Below are 22,424 nucleotides of genomic sequence, written 5' to 3' on the forward strand. Positions count from 1 at the left end.
TATATATTACAAAAAAATTAGGATTTGCCAGTTGTATCAGATGAATTATTGGTTAATTATTGGTCTTCCAGGGTGTCTCTCAGTTTTGGAATGTGCTCAGCTGCACCCACACTGAGGGAGTTTGGCACTGCCAGCCCAATTGTATAGAGCAAGGATCGTTAAGGGAATCAAGAGAACTGTCATTAAGCACTCCATCAATCTTATCATATGTGCTTTTGTTTCTAGATAAGTTAAACTTATTAATGGGAGAACTTCACTCCTATCAAATTAATTATTGGTTTTACAGTTAGGTAAATTCGAAATGACTAAAAATAGAGCCCTTACATTGTATAAAGACTGATGTAAAGTATATTAAAATCCAGATAGGTCCCTGATCTGGTCCAAAGAAGAAATGTTCACTTATTAAAGGCTTTGAGGTTATAAAAAAAGTAAAAGTGAGCACACTGACTTTTTAATTAAACTGAAGGAGGGAAAATCATTTCTGGACAGTATATTTGTTTGTTTATGTGTGTTTTTGTCTTGATATGATAATTAAACTAACCTCTTCCTACAGTCTGATCAACAAAAGGAAAACAATATAGAGGGTAAAACCTTTAAAGCCTTCAAAAGGAAAGTATGTCTGTCTGTCTCTCTCTTTCTCTCTTTCTTTCTCTCTCTCTCTCTCTCTTTCTTCCTCTCTCTCTCTCTTTTTCTTTCCCTCCCTCTTTCCCTCCCTCTCTCCCACCTTCTACCTCTGACCAGTCTGAGAGTCGGGGGGAGGGGTGGCCAAAGAAGGGGGAGAACAGAGAAGAGATACAAATAAGAAGACAGGAATCTTTGTCCCCAAACTGCAGGAATTTTTGGCATTATGAACTAAGTAGAAACTAAAAGTTGTTTCTCGTATTATAATTTTCCAAACTGTGGTTAGAATGTTTCCATAAAATGTTCTTTTATTACTCTTTCTCTGAGAAGTGACCAGGTTACTGATTAAAGAAAAGAGAACTTCAACTCGCAAATCCCCAAGTGCTCACAGCTTGTAGTCGGACCATGGAGAGAGGAAAGCTGATTTTAAAATCAGGAAGCAAGTGGAGAGCAAGTAAAATTTAATGTTCTTTCTGAATGACACAACAGAAATATATTAGGTTAATTAGAAATGCTGTGAAACTTGTATTGATAGAACTATAATAGATATTGAAATATTTTTCTGAACTAGAGTTACAGAGTATAAAATTAAACAAAGGAGTTAACTGGGTAGTCATTGCAAAAAAAACAAATCAGAAGGAATAATATAACTTAAAAATATTAGTATAAAATACTGAAGTCTTGAGAAAGCAAAACAGAATTTGTGAATTATTTCAGAATATTCCTTGTCTCATTTACTTCAGTATCAAAACAAAGAGATATTTTATAAGATGAAATTAAGAAGTTTACAATTTAAAACAAATTTTTATCAGTTGGAAGTGTAATCTCATATTTTACAAAGTACAAAATTTATAAAACATAGCAGTATTGTGATAGGAGTTAAAAAAAATAGAAAGGGCTATGACCTTTTGAGTGATTTGGAAGGAAATAGGGCAAAAGTTATATCTTTAAACTTTGGGAAAGTTATGTTCTTCACCAGACCCAGATGAATTCTTGAAGGCAGATTGTTCATGATCGAAGAATTTCCTAATACAAATCATTGGTGAAAATTGGATGGTGATGCAGATTTAATCGGCTCAGAAGATAACAGTCTGCTTCACTATCAAAGAGCTAGTAAAATTGTTATAACAGTTTTTTTAAATGTCAAAGTGTACGTCAAAGGCACTGTTTAATTTGCTTTAATTATTAATTAAATTAATTTTATTTTATAATTTAATTAATAATTAATTAAAATCGATTGTTTTAATTCTTAGCGATCATGGTCTCCCCATTACTTTTTGATTTGTTTAGTTGTATTTAAACCAGTTAGCTTTGTAAAATTAAACCACAAACCCCCTCAGAACAGCGGACTCATCACTCGGGATTATCAATCTGGATTTGACGGGGTTGAGACTTTGTTCTGAAACTAAATTATAGTTGTGATATATCAGAGAACTTAATATCGAATATGTTGGCTAAAGACAGTACTCCAGAAAAAATGAATGCATCCAATAAATGGATTACAATCAAGCATCAGGAATTTGTTTTGTGACTTTGAATGAATAACTTCACCCCAGTTTTCTTTTTATGAATAAATAGCATCCATCCCCATGATTGTTGGAAAAATAAGATAATTGTAAAGTGCTTGGCATAATAAGCGCTGTCTATGTATTGTCTGTTGCTATTGAATTCTAGATTAAATAACATATCCCAGGTCATAACATCCTGTCATTTGATTTGAGATAAAAAAAAAACCCATGATATTGTTCAGGCTATTGATTTTTCTTGTATTATGTATTATTTCTTGTATTGTATCAGAAAGGTAATTTAAAAGGTGAATTCTCTTTTCATTACATGACTTTGTTTGAAATATATACTGTTATGTGAAATTTTTCTAAAGTATTGTGAAGTGCTGTCAGAGAAGCCCCTTCCTTATTGAACTGTTAAGATGAACGTGGTAACAGTGTTTGAAGCTTGTGATGCTGTGGTACCTTTTCCTCTAAAATGAAGACTTACTAGAGTTTGATGAGACTTTCAAGGACCCCGCCCCAGCCAGAGCTGTGATTGAATTTGTAACTGTGCTAATGTTGTAGATTTCTAAAACAGTGACTTTTAATTGACTTCATTGATGTAATTTGACTAACTTGATTTTGTGTCTTATAAATTGAATTACTAAAAGATAGTAAAATTAATAAAATGGCTAAATATTCGGTGGGTTATATGTCCCTTTAAACTAGATGATCACAATAATTTATTTTCTGAATGGTGAAATCCTGAGATTTTATCAGCCCTATTTAAGTGGGAATTCCATATCTAACTGGGAAGTTATGTACTAAATATTAAAACCTGTCACTCATTATGGTGAATTTTTTTCCTCCAAAAACAACAATGAATTTAGAAAACTTTGTCAGTGGATACTATAGGATTTGTAACCAATGCCGTTGATGATTATTGGCACATAAACACAATATTTATATCCTGCCCAAACATATGCTTCATGAAGTTTTGCTATTTAAGGTAAAGTCTTCTGGGACTTTAATTTGATATAATTCTGAGTTTTGGTTTCAGGTATCCTGTTAAGATCACAAGCCCAATAATCTACCATTCAAAGGGCTGCCTCGTTCTGCAGTCTGAGGACTGCTACAGGTGGATGTTTGCCTTTGGGAGAAAGTTGAGGGGACAACCTTGCGAAGGTGAAGGTGGGATCCTCTTAACTTGGTTTCAAGTCGAGCTGCTTCCTTTTCAAACTGGAAGTTTTCCCACCTGGATAATTTTGAACATGCCTTTTGGTACCCTATGAATAATGTGGAGCTTCGGCAGTGATTGGCTGTTGCTGTAACCTGGAATCAAAATAGAGCTCATTGTATTTTTCCCTTGATGTAGCTTCTCAGTATTGTAACCATGTCCCTCCTTTTCCTTTCATAGCAAATTTCTAAAATAAGCTCTTGGAATGAAACACTTCAGCTTATAAAATGGAACCACATTCTAGAGATTTATGGCAGGTAATCAGTTAGGAGTCCTGAAGCATCTGAGTCATGTAAATATGGAAGAGCTTCCATAATTTTCATCTGGCTTGTAGTTATATTCATGTATATGCTATAGTAGTATTGTCATAAGGGGAATGAGAGGGAAGTGTGACAGATATATATGACAGAGAGTTCAAAATTGCATTAAGGACTTCAGCATAAAAATTGCATTGGTAAATTCTATCAATAATTATGAAGAGTGTAATTATTTTCCTATTTAAAGTATTTATCTTAAAATTTTAAGAGAAAGAAGGTCTCGTTTTCCAATTCAGACCCTCATGGATTCTTTAGAAGATCAAGTGTAGGGTTTAAGTAAAGACCAAAAACAGCAACTGAAATTCCCTGAAGTTGCAGGGAGTTAAGTGTTCTTAATTTGATGTTCTTCTTATAGCTTTATTGTTAACAGAACCATAAGACTTGAGCAGGTTTTTCACCATATAAACTAGTTGTTGTTGTACTGAATTGTATTGCATGTGTAGTAAGTCTTCCTACATGCTCTTGGAACCCGAGAAGCAGATCTGGAAGAAGGAGCAACATATGTGGGCGCCCATATTCAAGCTGAAAACCCTCCACCAATGTGGACTGCAGTACAGCTTGACCTTTGGACTTTGTCGTCTGCATCAAGAATTTCCAGTGATCCAGCAAATCCACTTTATCAGTACCCTCACTTCTCTTTTCCCCCATGCGCCACTGCCTTTGTACCAAAGGGGACTGCCCCCTGAAAATTTTTGTCAACGCGCTAGCCATACGTAGTAAGGTTTTAAGCTGTAGGTCAGCCCGCTTACTTTTTGGTCTTAAAGGATTTGTGCTAAAATTCTAGCACTCCCATCAGTCCAGCCCTGTTGTCCACAGCTTCCTCTCATGACAACTGAATAATGAATAATACTGTCATCAGACCTCATTATCAAGTATGACTTGATCTGCTGCTTGGGCCCCATACCAGCTCCATGAAAGCCCTCTTGAATCATGGCTGCCTATTCTTGTCCAAAGTCCCCTTTTCTCACTGGCTGCTAATTCCTTGTGGGATGATCCCTATTCTGAGGTTTCTTGGGTGTTTTCCTGACTGAGAGAAGGGGGCATACTACTCCCTGGCCTTCTCTAAAATGTTGTAATGTACTACTAAAGTGTTCTCACAGGGTGGCTTTGCAGAGACAAAGTTAACTTAGGATGATTTTTTTTCTGTAATTATTGCTTTCTATATCTCATGATGTTTATGTGAATTTCCTCTCTCAACCTGATTTTACATGCCTCTACAGTCTCCCCATTGCTAAGGGATGCTAATCATGTCCAATTATATTGATCTAATTTTTAGATGGTGATTCATGGGAGACATGTCTCCCAAAAATCATACTGGTGAACTGTGGAATTGAAAATTGATGCTCCACTTTATTTTGTATTATTAAGACTTAGTCAATTCACTGTATATTAATCATCAGGTTGCTATGTATTAGCTACTCTCTGTTAGTGTGTGAACTTGAACTTTCTGTCTGAACTTAAGCCTGCAGCTGGAGGCTCTCTATTTTTAACACAAGTCACCCTCTACCAAGAAAGTATTCATGCATTGCTTGCTCAGCCATCCTGTTGTTGTATCCCCAGGTACATTTTAATAACTGCAAGGATATACAACTTGACTCTGTCCTATGATCTCCTTAGCAACCAAGAAAGCAACCCTGAGTGTTATTTCCCCTTTTCTGGGTACTTTTCCTCCCACAAAATTTCAATTCAATGAGGAATAAATAGCATGCCCCCTCAGGAAGCATCAACCAGACCACAGGATCCCTGTTCTCCCTTAGAAACCATGGACCTTTCCAGAGGATGTGGTCCAGATGTTAGGTCACCTGGTGACCGTCTGATGTAATGTGTGGTTAGTGACCTTAGCACCAACCAGCCAGAAATGAAATATGACTGTGTTGCCCAAGATTGTGTAGTCTGATCGGTTTCTCGACGCTGTTTCTGAAAGAGCTGCCTTGACTGTCAGGTGCATCCTTGGCTAGTGAGGAGCTTTGGATCCCGCTTATTGGCAGTTACTAGTTTTTCTAATAAAGTGAATGTGCTTGGAACTTGGTTGCCTCAGTTTCTCTTTATCGCAGTTTTATTGCAACAGAGGCAAAGAAGACTTTTTATTGGTCCAGGAAGCATTGGTGTCTGGATCTGAAAGATGACCTCTGGTCAGGTTTGCGTCTTGTTTTACTTCAACAATGGGTATTGAATATTGCATATAATGTTAGATTTGATTGATTTGTTTTTGTCGATCGATTTTGCCAAGTTGCATTTTCTCTCCTTCATTCTTTGTTCCATGGATGAATCACTTAGTTGGGGAGTGGGGTAAGAATGGAGATTTTTAAAGAATTAAGATAAAGAGAGGTAAATAAAGTTCCTTTGGCCATCTGAAGCACACAGTTATTGATCCACACAATGACTTCAGAAGTATGTCACTGGACTGTTACCTTGAGGTCTTTCCAGGTAGGCTTCTAAAGCCCTCTTTGAAGTATACCACATTTCACCGTTTATCTTTGATTCCTTCTATACTCTTAACTTGAAATGACAACTTCTGCATAGTTCTCTTTCCATAACTTCTGTTACCATGACAGCATCTGGAGTTCTCCGTGGATGCCTATGGTTTTGGAAATGTAGCAAGAGTTTTAATGAACAAACAGCTTAATCTCTCTAAAAGGGCAAGGTGTCACCGGTCAAATTGCAGCTGCTTTTGTAGAGACTGTAGAGATTTTTCAGATTCCAAACCAAGTGATATTTGGGATTCATAGAACCTTGCTCTATGATCATGCTACAGAGTGCAATACAAAGTAAACACATAGTTGATACATTGACCATTTATTTAATAATTCGTCTTCCTACCTGGTCCCTCCCTCCCTCCCTCCCTCCCTCTCTCTCCTTCTCTCTCTCTCTCTCTCTCTCTCTCTCTCTCTCTCTCTCTCATACCAAGTCAGCCTTCTTTATGTTCCTCACGTGTAGGACTCCATCACCCATTTCCACTCTTTTTCGTATAGTACCCTGTACCTGGAATGCACTCCTTCCTTACTCCACCTCAGAATTCCATTCCTCCTTTGGAACTAAATTCAAATACCACCTCCACCAATCATCTGTAGCTACTGGTACCTTCTTCTATTAATTTTGTAGCCAGCTCATCCTCCCTGATAAACTCCATCTCCAAGGATAGCACCTAAAACTCCTTTGTTAGTGAGAGCAATGACTCTTTCCTTTTTGTCTTTGTTTTCCTATTACCTGGGTACATAGGTGCTTGTAAATGCCTGTTGACTGATCCATTGTGGCTCTGCTCTCTATCAGTTTACATTTATGAGCACAGTAAGTACCAAATACATACAAGGTGAATAAAAACTGATTTCCCTGGGAGTGGGATGGGGCACTGGTTCAGAATGGTTGTCTTGCCAGAGATGCTGCTTACGCTGAGCCTTGAAGGAAGCTAGGGAGGTTACAAAGTAGAGGTGAGATACGCTCCAGATCCTGAATTGTTGTGAAAGATAACTCCCTATAAATACATGTGATTAATTTCTGGCTGCACCCAGCACCTATATATTAGGATCTCTGCGTGAAGAGGATGTATTGATGTTTCAGGAATCAGTGACCTTCAAGGATGTGGCTGTGGAGTTCACTCCAGAGGAGTGGAAGCACCTGGACTCTGCTCAGAGGAACTTGTTCAGGAATGTGATGCTGGACAACTATAGGAACCTTGTCTCTCTGGGTAAAGACAGCTTTCCTTTTTAACTCCAAATTTACTTATTTTCTTGTTTAATAGAGCCTTTGTGGTGTCCCTTCAGTGTTTAGCTCACTTTTGTGGACTCAGCTGTTTGATGAACAGGGATATTCCAGATATGTGCCTTGTTGGGGCTTACAAGATCCCAAATTTAGACTGGAAGGAATGACTAGAAATTATTTAATCCCAAACCCTTATTTATAAATGAAGAAACTGGGACCCAGAGATACTCTGTTCAAAGCGCTTTCCCATTTCTTTCCCCTGAGCAGGGCTTGCTGTTAACAAACCAGGTATTATCTTCCTTTTGGAAAGAGGAGGAGCACCATGGATTCCCGAGAGAGCTGTTCTAGGAGACACCTTTCCAGGTGGGTGATTGAAAACCAGGCAAGTGGGAGTCACTGCAAGGAATAGCTGCAGTCTTCTGGTTATTCAGGGGTATATGTTCATAAGATTTTCCCAGACCCAAGGAAAAAGCTCACCTCTGATCCAGTTTGGTATTTTAAGGTATATTTATTTTCATACCAACAAACCAGTTACCACTGGATCACAGAATATTAGCTCTGGGCAGCACCTTAGATGTAATTTCCACCATTTTTCATATAAAGGAAACAGATCCTGGGAGTTGAAATTAAAATTGTGATCTCAGAATTAGAAGGGAATATTTAAAGGAAAATCCAGTCTACATCATAACTGCCAGTTGTTTGGTCTTTGCATAAATATCTTCAGTGAGGTAGAACCCACCACTTTTGAAGGCAGCCCATTCATTCTATTTTGGGACAGCTCATAGTTATTAATCATGTTCTTCCCGACCTCAAGTGGATATTTGTTTCTTTACTCTCCTCCTTGTAGTTTTGTCCTTTGGGGCTAAGCATGCTAGCTCTAGTCTTTCACCTCTCTGACAGCCTTTCTAGTACTAGAAGATCTTTGGCATGTCCCCACATGAGGGTCAAATTTCTCCTTTCTTCATTTGGCTGGAATTGATGTTTTTATCCCCCTCTATCTTTTATGTCCTCCTCAGGAAACTGTCTGATTTATCATTGTCCTTCCTCCCAGCCTGGAACTCAGCACAACTTTTGTTTGGCCTTTGGATTACAACAGGCCCTGTGCTCTTTCCACTGCTTCATGGTTCCTAAGTTTTTGCTCGTCTTCCTGTCCTAGCTCAGACAAAGTCATTTATTTCCTACTCAATTCATATCAGAAAGTCTTTATTAAGTACATGCATATGCTAGGTTCTGGGCATACAAAGGCTCTTATTATAGTCTTTAATGGCATACATAATTTATGCAAATAGCTGACTATGAGAGATCTCTATTAACTGGTCCGCAGATACAGAAAGTTGAGAGATGAGGAAGAATGTTGTACCTATACCAAAATGGCACGGGAGCTGAATCTTGGAGGAAGACTGCACCTTCAGGAGTTGGAGATGATAAGGGAGATAATGGAAGTTCAAAAGAACCTTTTCCAAAACAGCCCTTCATATTTTTTTATTAGAAATGTCCCCTTAGAACATTTACATGTCATAATTTGTTCAGCCATTCCATTATTAATGGGCACCACTTTATTTCCAGTAATTGGTTACAACCAAAAGGGTCGCTAAAATATTTTTGTACATATGGATCTTTTCCTTTCTTTGATCCCATTGAAACCCCCATATCTTTTTTTTTTTGATAAACTGTTGTTTAGTTATCTTATAAATGTAAATTTTACTTTTTAAAACCAGGATTAAGACTGTATTTATCCCTAGGAAGTTTCATCTTAGGTAGGTTTTGTGGTTCACTAGATAAAGCTGGCCTTGGTAGACAGATCTGAGTTCAAGTTCCTTTCTAATATGTATTGCTAGGTCATCCTGGGCAAGTCATTTACTCACTCAGGGCTCCAAGCATCTCTCTTAGAGTGTAAAAGTGGGTGCTGAACTATGTTGTTTGGGGGAGTCTTCTTGCCAAGAAATGAAATCACAAGTATATTCCCCAAAATTTAATCTCATTCAAATGATGTGTAATTCAAACCATTCCAAGTTGTTTTTCAGTCCAGATGGTCATTCAGGGCACTTATTGTTCAAGCTAGCTTTTTCTCATTGGCAAACTTGTCTGTCTTCCATTTGTCCCTATTCAAATTATTGATACAAGTGGTAACATATTACCATGTACAGGTCCCCAAGCACCTTCACTGGGGATCTTCCAACTCTCCCCAGCCCCATGTTTGAGTCCAACTATTCAATATTTGCTGTTCTCCAGTGCTCTGATAATAACAGTACGTGACATTTATAAAGTACTTTAAAACATGTTACATACATTTTCCCCTTTAGGCTTTAAGTTTCACAGCCTTGTATTGTAGGTACTAAAGGCATTATTATCCCTACTTTAGAGATGAAGAAAGGAGGTTCAGAAACCTCAAGTGCCTTGTCCATGGTCACACGGAAAGTGTCAGAGTTAAGACTTTGCCCGTGATCCACCATTTTCCTGACATCCATAGTAACCCAACAATCAGTTGCTGAAGGCTTAGTTCTCTTCATTTTGATGAATTTAGCTCATTATGTTTCTCTTCTACTGCTTCCTTATCTTGGTCATCAACTCATTTTAAGATTTTTGTCCTGGTCTTTTCAAACTAAGATCCTTGTCAAAGAAAACAACTCTGCTTTCTGTCTCCTTTTCACTTGTCACGTTTCCATCTTGAGCAACCATCCTTTTTGTTTCTTATCTTCTGCTTTTCCTCCAATATAGCTTTTAAAAACCCATGCCTTTCCTTGCCAGCCTTAGTTCCTTCTGAGCTTCAGCTTACCTGACACTCTTTGAATGGGATTGTACCAACCATATTTTTTTGTTCAACCTGTGTTAACTCCCTTTCATTCCGTTTTAGTTTTCCTTCAAAATCTTATTTGGTTGTCATTGTGCATCATGGTCAGTCTTTTTAGACAGCTCCCTTTGTCTTATACGTGGCAATGATTCTTCATGTCCTCAGAATCGTAAAACTTTGGAAATTTTCTCATTCCAGCTGGACCCAATTCCTTATCAAAGGGAAGTCTCTAGTCTCTTAGCTGTTTTTTGTTTGTCACCTGTATAGATTGCTCTTCCCAAATCAGGATCAAACTGTTGTCAAGTTTTTTCTCCTTTTCCTACCATAATTTCCTTTTTTAATGTCTCTTTTAAATTTTTATTTTTTGAAGTCAGTTTTTTCTCCCTCTCTCACCTTCTCCCTCACTAGAAAAAAAACGAAAAAACCTTTGTAAGAAATATGCACAGTCAACCAAAACAAATTCCTACACTGGCTACGTAAAAATACTAGTCTTATTCTGCATCTTGAATTTCACACCACTTTGTTGGGAAATGGGTAACGCTCTTCATCATCAATCTTCTGGAATTATAATTGGTCATTGCATTGTTCAGAGTTCCTGAGTCTTTCGGAGTCTTCTATCTTTATAGTGTTGTTATTATATAAATTGTTCTGGTTCTCTGCATCAGTTCATACACGTCTTCCCACGTGTCTCTGAAACCATGCATTTTTTCATTTCTTATGGCTCAGTGATGTATATTATATGCTTATAATTTTGTTCAGCCATTCCCCAGCTGGTGAATCCTCCTCTGTTTCCAATTTTTAGCTGACTATAAAAAGAGTTGCTCTAAATATTTTTGCACATATGGGTCCTTTCCCTCTCTCTTAGTCTCTTTGGGCTATAAACTTCATAGTTGTATGGCGGTGTCAAAGGACATGTACAGTTTAGTAACTTTTGGGGGATAGTTCCAAACTGCTTTCCAGAATGATGGGACCAGTTCACCACTTTACCAAAAGTATGTCAGTGTGCCTTTTTTCCTCTAACATTTGTCGTTTTTCTTTTCTTCTCAACTTTGTCAAACCAAGGGGCATGAGTTGGAAACACAGAGTTGCTTTTGCTTGCATTTCTGAAATTATTAGTGTTTTGGAACATTTTTTTCATATACCTATTGATAGGTCAGATTTCTTCCTTTGAAATCTGTTCATATCTTTTGACCATTTATCAGTTGGGGAATGGTTCTAATTCTTATACAGTTGAATCACTTCCTTATATGTCTGGGAAATGAGACCTTTATCAGAAAAACTTGCTGCAAAGATTTTTTTCCCCCTAATTAACTATTTCCCTCTTAATCTTAGCTTAATTCAAATTAACTTTACTTTAATAAACTTAATTTTAACTTTTCAATGAAACTACTCCTTTTCCTATTGAAAAAGAAAGAAAAATAAAATCCTTGTAATAGATGTGTATAGTCAAGTATTAAAAATTACCACACTGACTATGTTCAAATAACATGTCAGTCTTTACCCTGAATTCATCTGTTCCCAAGTGGGTAACATGTTTCATCAAGAACCCTCTGAAATACTGGTTGTTTGTTATGTGGATCAGTTTTTTGTCCCTTCTTTGTTTTTCTTAACCTCTCTATTTGTATTTCACAGTTTTTATTTATCTCTGATCTTTTCATCAGTAATATCTGGTAGTTCTCTATTTCATTAAAGGCCCATTTTTCCACCTTTGGATTCCCACTCAGTTTTTCTGGGTAAGTTATTTTTGGTTGTAAGTCCTTTGCCTTCTGGAATATTGTATTCCACTGTGTAGTGAAGGTTGCTAGATATTGTGTGATCCTAACTGTGATGTCTCAGTACTTGAATTCTTTCACTGTGGCTATTTGCAGTATTTTTTCTTTGAAATCTTCTGGCTTCCTTGGTTTTCTTTAAGTTCCAACTAACATCCCATCTTTCCAGGACACCTCCCAATCTCTCTTAACTCTAATGCCTTCACTTTCTGAATTATTTCCTCTTTATCCCATACATAGCTTGTTTGGGGCAGCTAGGTGGTGCAGTGGATAGAGCATCAGCACAGGAGTCAGGAGGACCTGAGTTCAAATCTCACCTCAGACACTTGACACTCATTAGCTGCATGACCTTGAGCAAGTCACTTAACCCCAGTTGCCTCATCCTGAGTCATCTCCAGTCATCCTGATGAATATCTGGTCACTGGATTCAGAGGGCTCTGGAGGAGAAGTGAGGCTGGTGACCTGCACAGCCCTCCCTCACTCAAAACAAAGTCAAGTGCCAGTCATGTCATCATTTCTCTGATGGCATGGTCCTCTTCGGCAATGAAGAACGAACACACACAGCTTGGTCACGTGTATTTTTTTGCTTGTTGTCTCTTATTAGAGTGAGCTTCTTTAAGGCAGAGACTGTCTTTTGCCTCTTTTTATATCTCCATCACTTGGCATGGTACCTGGGAGTTTTTATTTTGGGATTTCTTTCAGTAGGTAACCAGCGGATTCTTTGTATTTCCACTTTGCCCTCTGGTTCTGAAATATCTGGGCCATTTGATTGAAATACGATGCCTCGCCTCTTGTTTTGTTTATGGCATTCAAGAAGTCCAGTGACTCTTAAGTTATCTCTCCTCAATCTTTTTTTCGGGTTACTTATTTTTGCTACAACCTGCCTTATATTTTGTTCTTTTTTTTTCAGGCTTTTGACTTTGTTTTCCCTATTTCTTGTCTCATGGCATCAGTCGGTCCATTTCAGATTTTCAGGGCATCTTTTGCTTGGGTAAGGTTTTGAATCTCTTGTGCCATGCTGCTAGTTCCCTTTTTACTTCTTTCTCCTGTAGTTCTCATGTATTTTCCAGTTTTTTACTCTGGCATAGTCAGTTAATCAACAAGTATTGGTTAAATGCTTGCCATATGTGAGGCACTAGGGATACAAAAATAAAGAATGAAAATCCCTATTACAGTGGGTCTGTATTCCAGTGGAGATGAGAACAAGTATATATAAAATTATATACATCACAAACACTAAGTTAAATTCAACTATATATATGTATATATATATATATATATATATATATATATATATATATATATACACACACATGCACACATATAGATATATCTATCTCTATGTATGTCTACATCTGTCTAGATCGATAGATGGACAGGGTTATAAATAGGGACTTTCTGGGGCAGAGGTAAATAGGAGAGCATTCTAGGCATAAAGGAATGTCCATTGCAAAGACATAGAGTCAAGAGGTGGAGTTTCATGTGAAACAGAGAAAAAAACCGGTTTGTATGAATGATAGTGTGAGATGGGGAATAATGTCCAGTGAGACTAGAAAGGTGGGTTGGGTGAGGTTGTGTAGGGCTTTAAAAGCTAATGGAAGAGTTACTGTTTTATCCTGGGGATATTAGGAAGTCAGATGATCAGGTCCACACATTTAATCTTCACAACAACCGTGGTTTAGAGTTAGGAAACTGAGGCAAAGAGAACTGAAGTGGCTTCCTCCAGGGCCACCTAGCTTGTAAGTGGCTGAGGTGGGATTGCACGTCCAGTGCTCTATCCGCTCTGCTGCCCAGCTTCCTCCTGGGCAGCAGTGAGGAACCTGGCTTCAGGACTAAGAAGTGGATAGGCGTGAGCTACACTTCCCTCTTCAGACCCTGTATTCTTGTGCTCACCGGTAGACATAACAGAGGTGGCAGAGAGCTGGCCGGGGCAGTTGAGTGATCGAAGCTTTAACTGACGCAAACAGGGGACCAGGGAGGTAGCATGGAGAAGAGAAAACTCGGTGTCCACAGCAGCTGTCTTCTAGTACTTGGAAGGCACTCCCAAGAAAGATAGACTGTTTCCACTGGGGCTCAAGGCAGAATGTGCAGCAAGAGTGGACATTGCAAAAGACTAGGCTAGTCTTCATGTCAAGAAAAAACAAAACAAGAAAAGCTTCCGTCAATTAGAACTCCCCAAGTATAGAGTGGGCTGCCTCAGGAGAGAGTGGTTTCCCCTCACTGAATGACTCTAAGCGAAGGCCTGATGACCGCCAATCAGGGGCACCATACTTCTTTGTTGGACTAGATGACTGCCAATATCCTTTCCAACTCTGAAGTTCTATGATTATCTATCACATCAAAGTGATGGAGTAACAGATATATTACGAAGGCACGTTGTAGATGTCGCTTGGTAGATCATTTTTCTCTTGATGCTACTTTCTGGTACATACCTGCACTTTTCTGGTAGCTTTGTCTCTAGACTGACCATCCTGGTTCTATGGCTTTCCTTGGACATGTTCTTTTCTTTACACAGAGACTTATCAGCACAACTATGAGAACCAAAGCATAGTGTTGCCCTGTGCAGCTCCAGAGAGTTAATGCATTTTCTTCTATGTAACAATATGATTTTCCTATCCCTTATCAAGCCTTCTACAAGCTAAACATGTTTACTTTGGTCCCTAGATAATAAATCACTGTTTTGCTACTGTCCCCCTGGACACATCAGTTCCTATCCCTCTTAAAGTATGGTTTCCAGATCTAAACATAAAACTCTAAATGTTGCCTAACTAGGACAGAGTACAATAATCTTTTTATTTATTTTATTTATGTGGGATATACCCACAGACACAGAAAGATGTCATTCTCCTGTCTTTCTATCCTCTGTTTTCAGTCTTTCATTTTCTCTGTCCTCTCTGTCTTTCTGTCTCTGTCTCTCTCTGTCTCTCTCTCTATATATGTGTTTCCTCTCTTTTTAATGGCCACAGAAGATGATGTTGGTTTCATTCAGATAAAGCTTCAGAAGAGAACCTGCTATCCAACCACAGCTCTCCAATCTTGTACTCATTTAGATGATTTTTTGAACCTAACTGCAGGGTTGATTCTGGTTGAATTTTATGGGATTTTTTAATATCGTATTTTTCTAGTAGTGGAGACTTTTTGAAATCTTAATTCGGTCCTCTATTGCATTAGCAACTAAGTGGCTCAGTGAATCCATCACTGGGTTTGGAGTCAGGAAGACCTGAGCTCAGATCTGACTCTAGATACTTACTAACTCTGTGGGCCTGGGCAAATCATTTAAAATCTGTTTGCCTCAGTTTCTTCGCCTGTAAAATGGGGATAATAACTTCTGCCTCCCAGGATTTTGTGAGGATGAAATAAGATAATGTGTGTAAAGCATTTAGTACAGTTCCTGGCCCATAGTAGATGCTATATAAGTATTAGCTGTTCTATCCCACACAACAGAAACGATTACCTTGCCTTCCAGATGTCCTAGGTAGGAACAGAGTCAGAACATGTGATTTTATTGGTTAATGGAAGTCTTAAGTGAACAAACTCTGTCTACCAATTCAGGTTGGCAGTTACCTGAAGCACTTGAGGCTATGTGACCTCTCCCCAGAGTTCCAGAATTCCATAGCCAGTATGTGTCAGAAGCAAGACTTGAACCTGTTGGTTTTCAGATTGGATATATGCCTCCCTAAGTTGCATGAAAACCTTGGAAGGTATTGATAGATGTGTTGAATAGTAGAGTCCTAAAGCATTACACCAGAGACCTCATCACGATTGTCAGCAGTTCCTCCCCAGACTTTTGGGGGGTAAGTTATCTTAAATAATTACTACTTATTCTTTTTGTCCATTATGTATCTCTCTAAACTGTCTACATAATTTCATTGAGAGATAAATATTGCCTTCATCATTCAATAATCAATAACATAAGATTTTATATTAATTTAAGATAAAAGGATTTTTTAAAAAAGATTGTTCATAATATACTCATAATAGATCTTAGTAATCAACATTTTCTTTCCTAACAACCTGGAAAACATCAGTTTTTAGATTATACAATTTTGACCAGTATTCAGCTTACCAGATATTAGCCTATATATCTTTACTAAAAATTTAGACATTTTTCTTCATTTAAAATTTATTTTTAATTTATGAGATAAAGCAAGATCTCATAAAATAGTGTAATAAAAAAATGACATTTTTGTTAAGATTTATCAGCAGTGGTTCGGTATGGAAATATTCAATGAGCTTTTCTGTACTCCAAAATATAATTCATTTAGTCATACTTGAAATGATTTAGTAAAGAGCATTTGGAAGGCTAAGAAATGAAGACTACACATCTTAGCTTTCCAGATGCTCTTTATTAAGTAGCTTCATATTTTTAGATTGTTGATAATTTTCTTCAATAGAAGAAACAGAATCTAGAGCTGATTGCAAAGCATTTTCCTCAAAGAAAATATTGCATATATTCACACGTTTACTCTTTCTTTCAGAGCACCTTAGTTCAGAGACTAGGTGTGCAGCAGCAGAGGCAGCTCCACAGCTCCCTATTTCTGTGGGAGGGACACTCCAGAATCCCTGGGATTCCAAGTTTGCAGAAGTGTGGGAGTGTGATATTAACTTAGAGCAACAGAATGGCAAACATGAAAAGCAATCCCAACAAGTGAAAGTCATCCACGGGAAAGCTTCCAAGTTTAATGCTAAGATCAGTAATGCCTTTGGAAAAGGCTGTGGTTTGCAGTCACTTTTGGTACCACAACACAAAGTTCTTATGGGGAAAGGTCTACATAAATGGGATACACATGGAAAAAACTTCAAACAGTGCTTAGATAAAAGTAAACTGAATGGAATCTCAGCTGAGAAAAAGTTTTATGAGTATCGTAAAGGCAGAAAGCCATCGAGTTGCCATTCAGACCTTATTCAACATCGAAAGAAAAATACTAAAGAAAAGTTTTATGGATGTGGAAAAGTATTTGGCAGCAACTCATCCTTTATGAATGATCCAATTATTTATGCTGCACAGAAACCCTTTCATTATAATGAATGTGGAAAATCCTTTAGCTGCTCTGGAGAACTTAGTGAACATAAGAAAAATCACCCTGGGAAAAAGCCCTTTGAATATAGTGAATGTGGGCAGTCTGTTGGGTGTGGTGGCGCCCTGACTAAACATAAAAGATGTCCAACAAGTGAAAAACCCTTTGAATGTAAAGAATGTGGGAAATCTTTTGGGTGGCGTGGAGACCTTACTAAGCATTTGAGAATTCACACTGGAGAGAAACCGTTTGAATGTAATGAATGTGGAAAATCATTTAAACAGCCTGGACACCTTACTGGACATAAGAGACTTCATACCGAAGAGAAACCTTTCGAATGTAATGAATGTGGGAAATCTTTCAGGTGTTCTGTATACCTTACTAAACACAAGATTATTCATACCAGTGAAAAACCTTTTAAATGTAATGAATGTGGGAAATCTTTTAGGTGTTCTGGATACCTTACTAAACATAAGAGAATTCATACAGGTGAGAAACCTTTTGAATGTAATGAATGTGGGAAATCCTTTCAACAGAGTGGTAATCTTACTGTGCATAAGAGAATTCATACTGGAGAGAAACCTTTTGAATGTAATGAATGTGGGAAATGCTTCAGAAGGAGTATAAAGCTTACTGCACATAAGAGAATTCATACTGGAGAAAAACCTTTTGAATGTAGTGAATGTGGGAAAGCTTTTAGGTGGAGTGGAGACCTTGCTACTCATAAGAGAAGTCATACTGTAGAAAAACCTTTATAATGTATTGTACGTGGGAAATCCTATAGGTAGTATGAATACCTTAAGAGATTTCATGATAAAGAGAAATTCTTTGGATCTAATTATTGTAGTAAAGCCTTGGAACAACATCAAACTCTTACTGACCATAAGAGTGTTCATATTGGAGAGAAACTTTTTGAAAGTAATGAATGTGGGAAATCTTACAAAAGCATGGAAAACATTAAGGATAAGAGTTTTCAATGGAGATAATATTGGAATATAACTAGTAGGGGAGAACTTTTCCTCAGCATGGTCATCTTTCTGCACAAAAGGGAATTCATAGTAAAGAGAATCTATTTGTGATGAATATAGGGAAATCTCTCAGGTTGTCTGAAGATGTTACTGAACACAGAAGCATTCACACTGGAGAGAAATTACCTTTGTAGTCAGAGAAGCCAGGTTCAAAGTTCATGTATGTAATATAACCTGTGTGACCTTGGATAAATCACCTGATATCACTAGACCTCATTTCTGTCATCTCCAAAATGAGGGAGTTGGACTAGATTTTGAATATCCTTTATCAGAAAAGCTTGCTTCAATTCCCCTCTCTGCCCCATTAACTATTTTTATTCTAAGTCTACCTGGATTGAGTTTGCTTATACAAAAATGTTTCCATTTTATGTAATCAAAGTTGCCTCTTTTTTACAATCGATCACTTCTATACAAAGTCATAAAATTTGAGAATCAGATGGGACTTCAGCACTGTCTAGACCAAATCCATAAATGAAAGGGAGCCCCACTGTAGCATAAACTCTATAGCCTCAAGGCAGTTCCACTTTTGTGCAGCTCCAATTGCCAAAAATCTTTTACTCTCATTGGATCTCAATTTGTCTCCTCTATTTCTTCCCTCTGAGACCAAACAGAATAAGACTATTTTCTCTTCCACATGAAGACACCTTCAAATACTTGGAAACAACTATCATATTCTCCCTGAGTCTTTTCTTCTCCATGACCATGTCTCTCACTTGATACTTATGTCATGAACTTAATGTGGCCCATTAATCTAACAGTTGATGCTCTGGTGGAGCAGTGGATAGAACACTGGGTCTGTAGTCAGAAAGACGAGTTTAAATTCAACCTCAGACATTCCCAGCTGTGTGACTCTGAGCAAGGCATTTAACAGCTATCTGCCTGTTTCCTCAACTGTAAAGTGGCAATAATAGTCACACCTACTTTCCAGGATTGCTGTGAGGATGAAAGGAGAGAATTCTTGTAAAGCATTTAGTATAATGCCTGACACATGGTAAGCACTTAATAAATATTTATCTGGGTACTTTCCCCTTTATCAGTGTTCTTAAATCTTGGTGCCAAGAGTGGAATTCAGTACTCTGGAAAAGGTCTGACAAGAACAGAAAACACTAGACTCATCATCTCCTGGAAATTATGCCCCTCTTAATGCAGCCCAAAGTCAGGTTACCTTTTTTTGGCTGCTGCATCAACTAAATTTTGCAGTTCAATAAGACCCCCAGTTATTTTTGACGGCTGCGTTCTGTCCATTCCTCTCCTATTTCATATTAGAGAAGTTGATAGGTTTTTAATCCAAACATAGGATTTAAAAGTTTCTTCATTGAATTTCACCTTTTATTCAGCTCATTGCTTGAGCCTTTCAAGATCCTTTTTGGACTGTCATTCACTGAGTTAACTCTCTCTTTCAGGTTTTTTTTGTCTGCAGATTTGAAGAGTATTTCAACAACTATGTCTTTTTCCAAGTCATTGATTGATCTCTTATCTAATCTCCCTGTCTCTCATAGTGAAGTATTTCCTTCCCTGTTGTAATTTGTTTGTAATATGATCTTTTATGTACACCCCTTGTATTTATTTGAAACTTAATTTTGGCATATGGTGTCCACTGTTAAGCTAAACTTGATTTCTGTCATGGCTTTCCAGTCAATTGGCTTTCCTTAAGCGTTTTTCAGTGTTGGAAGGAGGCAGAGCATTAAGCAGAAATGAGTCTGCGGAAAAACAAAAGGGAAGAATGAAATCAAGTATAACAACAAATTCCAGGAATAAAAAGAAACCAGAGACTTACTGGGACACCCTAGTCTATGGCTCCATCTGGCCCCTCCCCCTCTCCCTCAACCCTTCCGCTGTGCGGGGCTCTATTCCATTTGCCTTCCTCCAGGAATTGTCCACCCCAGCCTGGAAGTAGAAAGTTATTCAGATATTCTTTTCTGTGCTTGATTTGGAGTTTCTGTGGCATCTTACCCCTGTGAAGCATTGATGTGAGAGTATAGAATAGTTTCATACTCATCCTACTTTTCAGACCATCTGTGCAGGCATATTTTGAAAGAATATTAATAGCAGTTAGGATAAAGTTAAAACCATTGTTAAGATCAGAAAACTGACTTGTCCTACAGGTCTACCTTCCTATGGGCATCTGAAACTGATTATGTTCTGAGGAAAATTGGCCCATGTGGGTTTGGGCAAAATGTAAGTATCATCTCCACCTTCAGTCAGTCATTTGCCCTATGATCCACCCCTCCACTACTTAGGATTTCCAGGGAAGGAGGAAAGGCGAGACACCTCTAGTTGTCCCCATACCAGGAGTATAATAGCTTCCCTTCAAGTAAGGGCTATACTCTGGACATACTAGTGCCCCCAACAGAATGATAAGGAGATATAAAATTTATTGGGATGGAGAGAGTGAATGGTAGTATCTAATAATATGACATCAGACGTGATGTCTTTTTTAATATATTTTTATGTATTTATAGTTGTATGTTGATTAGAAGATACCCATAATGTCTTCCATGTACATCTTTACTAACCCTCTTCTTAGGTTTGGAGTCTCATGGGCTAACTTCATTGTGGGTGATCTTCTGGGCAGTCTTTCAGAGTTGTCAATCATATAGCATAGTTGTCCAAAAATAGACCATATCTGCCATTGTATTCAGGTGGCACAGTGGATAGAGTGCGAGGCCTGGAGTCAGGAAGACCCAAGTTTAAATTTGGCCTCAGATGCAAGCTATGTGACTATAGGCAAGTCATTCAACCTTGTTTGTGGCAGTTTCCTCATCTGTAAAATAATCTGGAGAAGGAAATGACAAATTCCTCCAGGATCTTTGCCAAAAAACCCCAAAAGGATCACAGGGAGTCGAACACAACTGAAATGACTGAACAGCCACCAGCTATTATGTTCAACAGTCATTTTGTAAGCAACTGATCTCATGAAGTTCAACACTTAGGAGATTTTTATATTTGTAGAGATGTCCACAACTTCACCATCCCCTTTGAGTGCAGGAGAGAAGCTGCTCAGGTCTGTTCACTGCACAACCATTGCCTTAGTCATTTCTTATACCATTCAGTCATTATAAAAGGACTCACCCCATTACATCCTTCACCACCGGAGTCATCATTCATGAGCAGAGTGACCTGCCCTGTTTCTAAGAGCCAGGTGACATCATTCTCCTTTTCCTCCTTCCTCACATGCCTTCCTGCTCCTGACAGACCAGCAAGGCACATTTCTGTGTTTTCTTCATGTTTTCTAAGGTCACGAAACAACAGCACTTGCAGGTTCTGTCTCACTGTTGTCTGTAAGGGCTTGGGAGTAAAAAGTTTCACAACTCATTCTAGTCTGCTGACCACGAGGTGAATGGGAGCCACTTTGGTTTGGTAATTGGAACTTGGGATGGCAGAGGGGGATCCAAAAGGCATTAGTTGTCTACAGTCTGGCCCTTCTCTTCTAGTGACTTCTTAATGCTTGATTCAGGGAGTAAGACCTTCCTCTTCCAAGGCAGATACATGGCCTTGGTTCTCTGCCTTTGTGTTTGTCCTTTCCTTAGAGATGAATGAGATTGAAGGCTGTGACTTTTTGAGTGTGGAAAGGCCAGGGGAGCCACTGATCACAGAGTCTGTGCCAGGGTGGCCAGCCGGTCCAGCTTTGGGACCCTGAAGAGCAACCTCTGAGAGCCAGTCCAGCAGCAGTGACACAAGGTCTCAGCTGGTAGGGATGGGCCGCCTTCCTTTTGGATGTTAGGTTGGGTGGGACCAATGATATGCTGAAACAATTAAAACTGAATTGACTCTGCCTGTGGACCAAGGTATTGGAAAGAATATGTTCCCAGGATACATGTGCAGGAGAATGTATGTATTTCAGTTATTGCTCTATCATTAAAGTAAATATCCTTTTGTTGAAGCTTTGTGGTTGTCTTTGTTCAGTCATTCAGTTGTGTCCTACTCTCTGGGACCCTATGGACTTTGTCCATGGGTTTTTCTTGGCAAAGAGTGGCTCACCATTTCCTCCTCCAGTCTGTCCCTATTTTACAGAAGAAGAACTGTGAGGCAAATAGGGATTAAGTGACTTGCCCAGGGTCACACACTAAGTGTCTGAACTCAGATCTTCCTGATTCCAGATCCCGTGCTCTATCCACTAAACCACCTTGCTGCCCTTTTGTAAAAGCTACTTGGTGTTCATTTGTGAAGTGGAACTGAGGCAGTAGTCGCTGGTGCCCAACAGTGGGGGAATGGTGTGGGGACCTTTAGCCTCTCAAGGGTACTAATAGAGGAAGAGCTAGGGAGGTTTGTCCAGGAGGCAGTGGGGTCAGATACTCAGGACACCACTTTATTAAATACCTTCGATCAGCTTCCTTCTGCTTTTTTCCCCATTTGCAATTACATGATAGAGGCACTAGGTGGTGCAATGGATAGAGCTCTGGGCCTGGAACACCTGAGTTTAAATTTTGCCCCAGACACTTAGAAGCCACATGAAC

General features: G+C 38.5%; 1 protein-coding gene across 4 annotated transcripts in view; it reads left to right on the forward strand.

The window, feature by feature from the left end:
- Positions 1-21,850, forward strand: part of LOC140503264 (uncharacterized) — a 28,784-nt gene extending 6,934 nt beyond the window's left edge. For 2 of the 4 annotated variants that reach the window (XM_072607069.1, XM_072607071.1), the window contains 3 exons: positions 7,221-7,347; positions 7,629-7,724; positions 16,400-21,850. In XM_072607069.1, the coding sequence (XP_072463170.1) occupies positions 7,221-7,347; positions 7,629-7,724; positions 16,400-17,697 (1,521 nt within the window). In that variant the 3' untranslated portion in view covers positions 17,698-21,850. Of the gene's footprint in view, positions 1-6,881; positions 6,951-7,220; positions 7,348-7,628; positions 7,725-16,399 lie in introns of all 4 variants that reach the window. The other 2 variants (XR_011966760.1, XM_072607070.1) reach the window with 2 other exon arrangements.
- The last annotated feature ends 574 nt before the right edge of the window (positions 21,851-22,424 follow it).

This window comes from Notamacropus eugenii, chromosome 5 (genome assembly GCF_028372415.1).
Source record: "Notamacropus eugenii isolate mMacEug1 chromosome 5, mMacEug1.pri_v2, whole genome shotgun sequence".
In the NCBI taxonomy this organism is placed as follows: Eukaryota; Metazoa; Chordata; class Mammalia; order Diprotodontia; family Macropodidae; genus Notamacropus; species Notamacropus eugenii.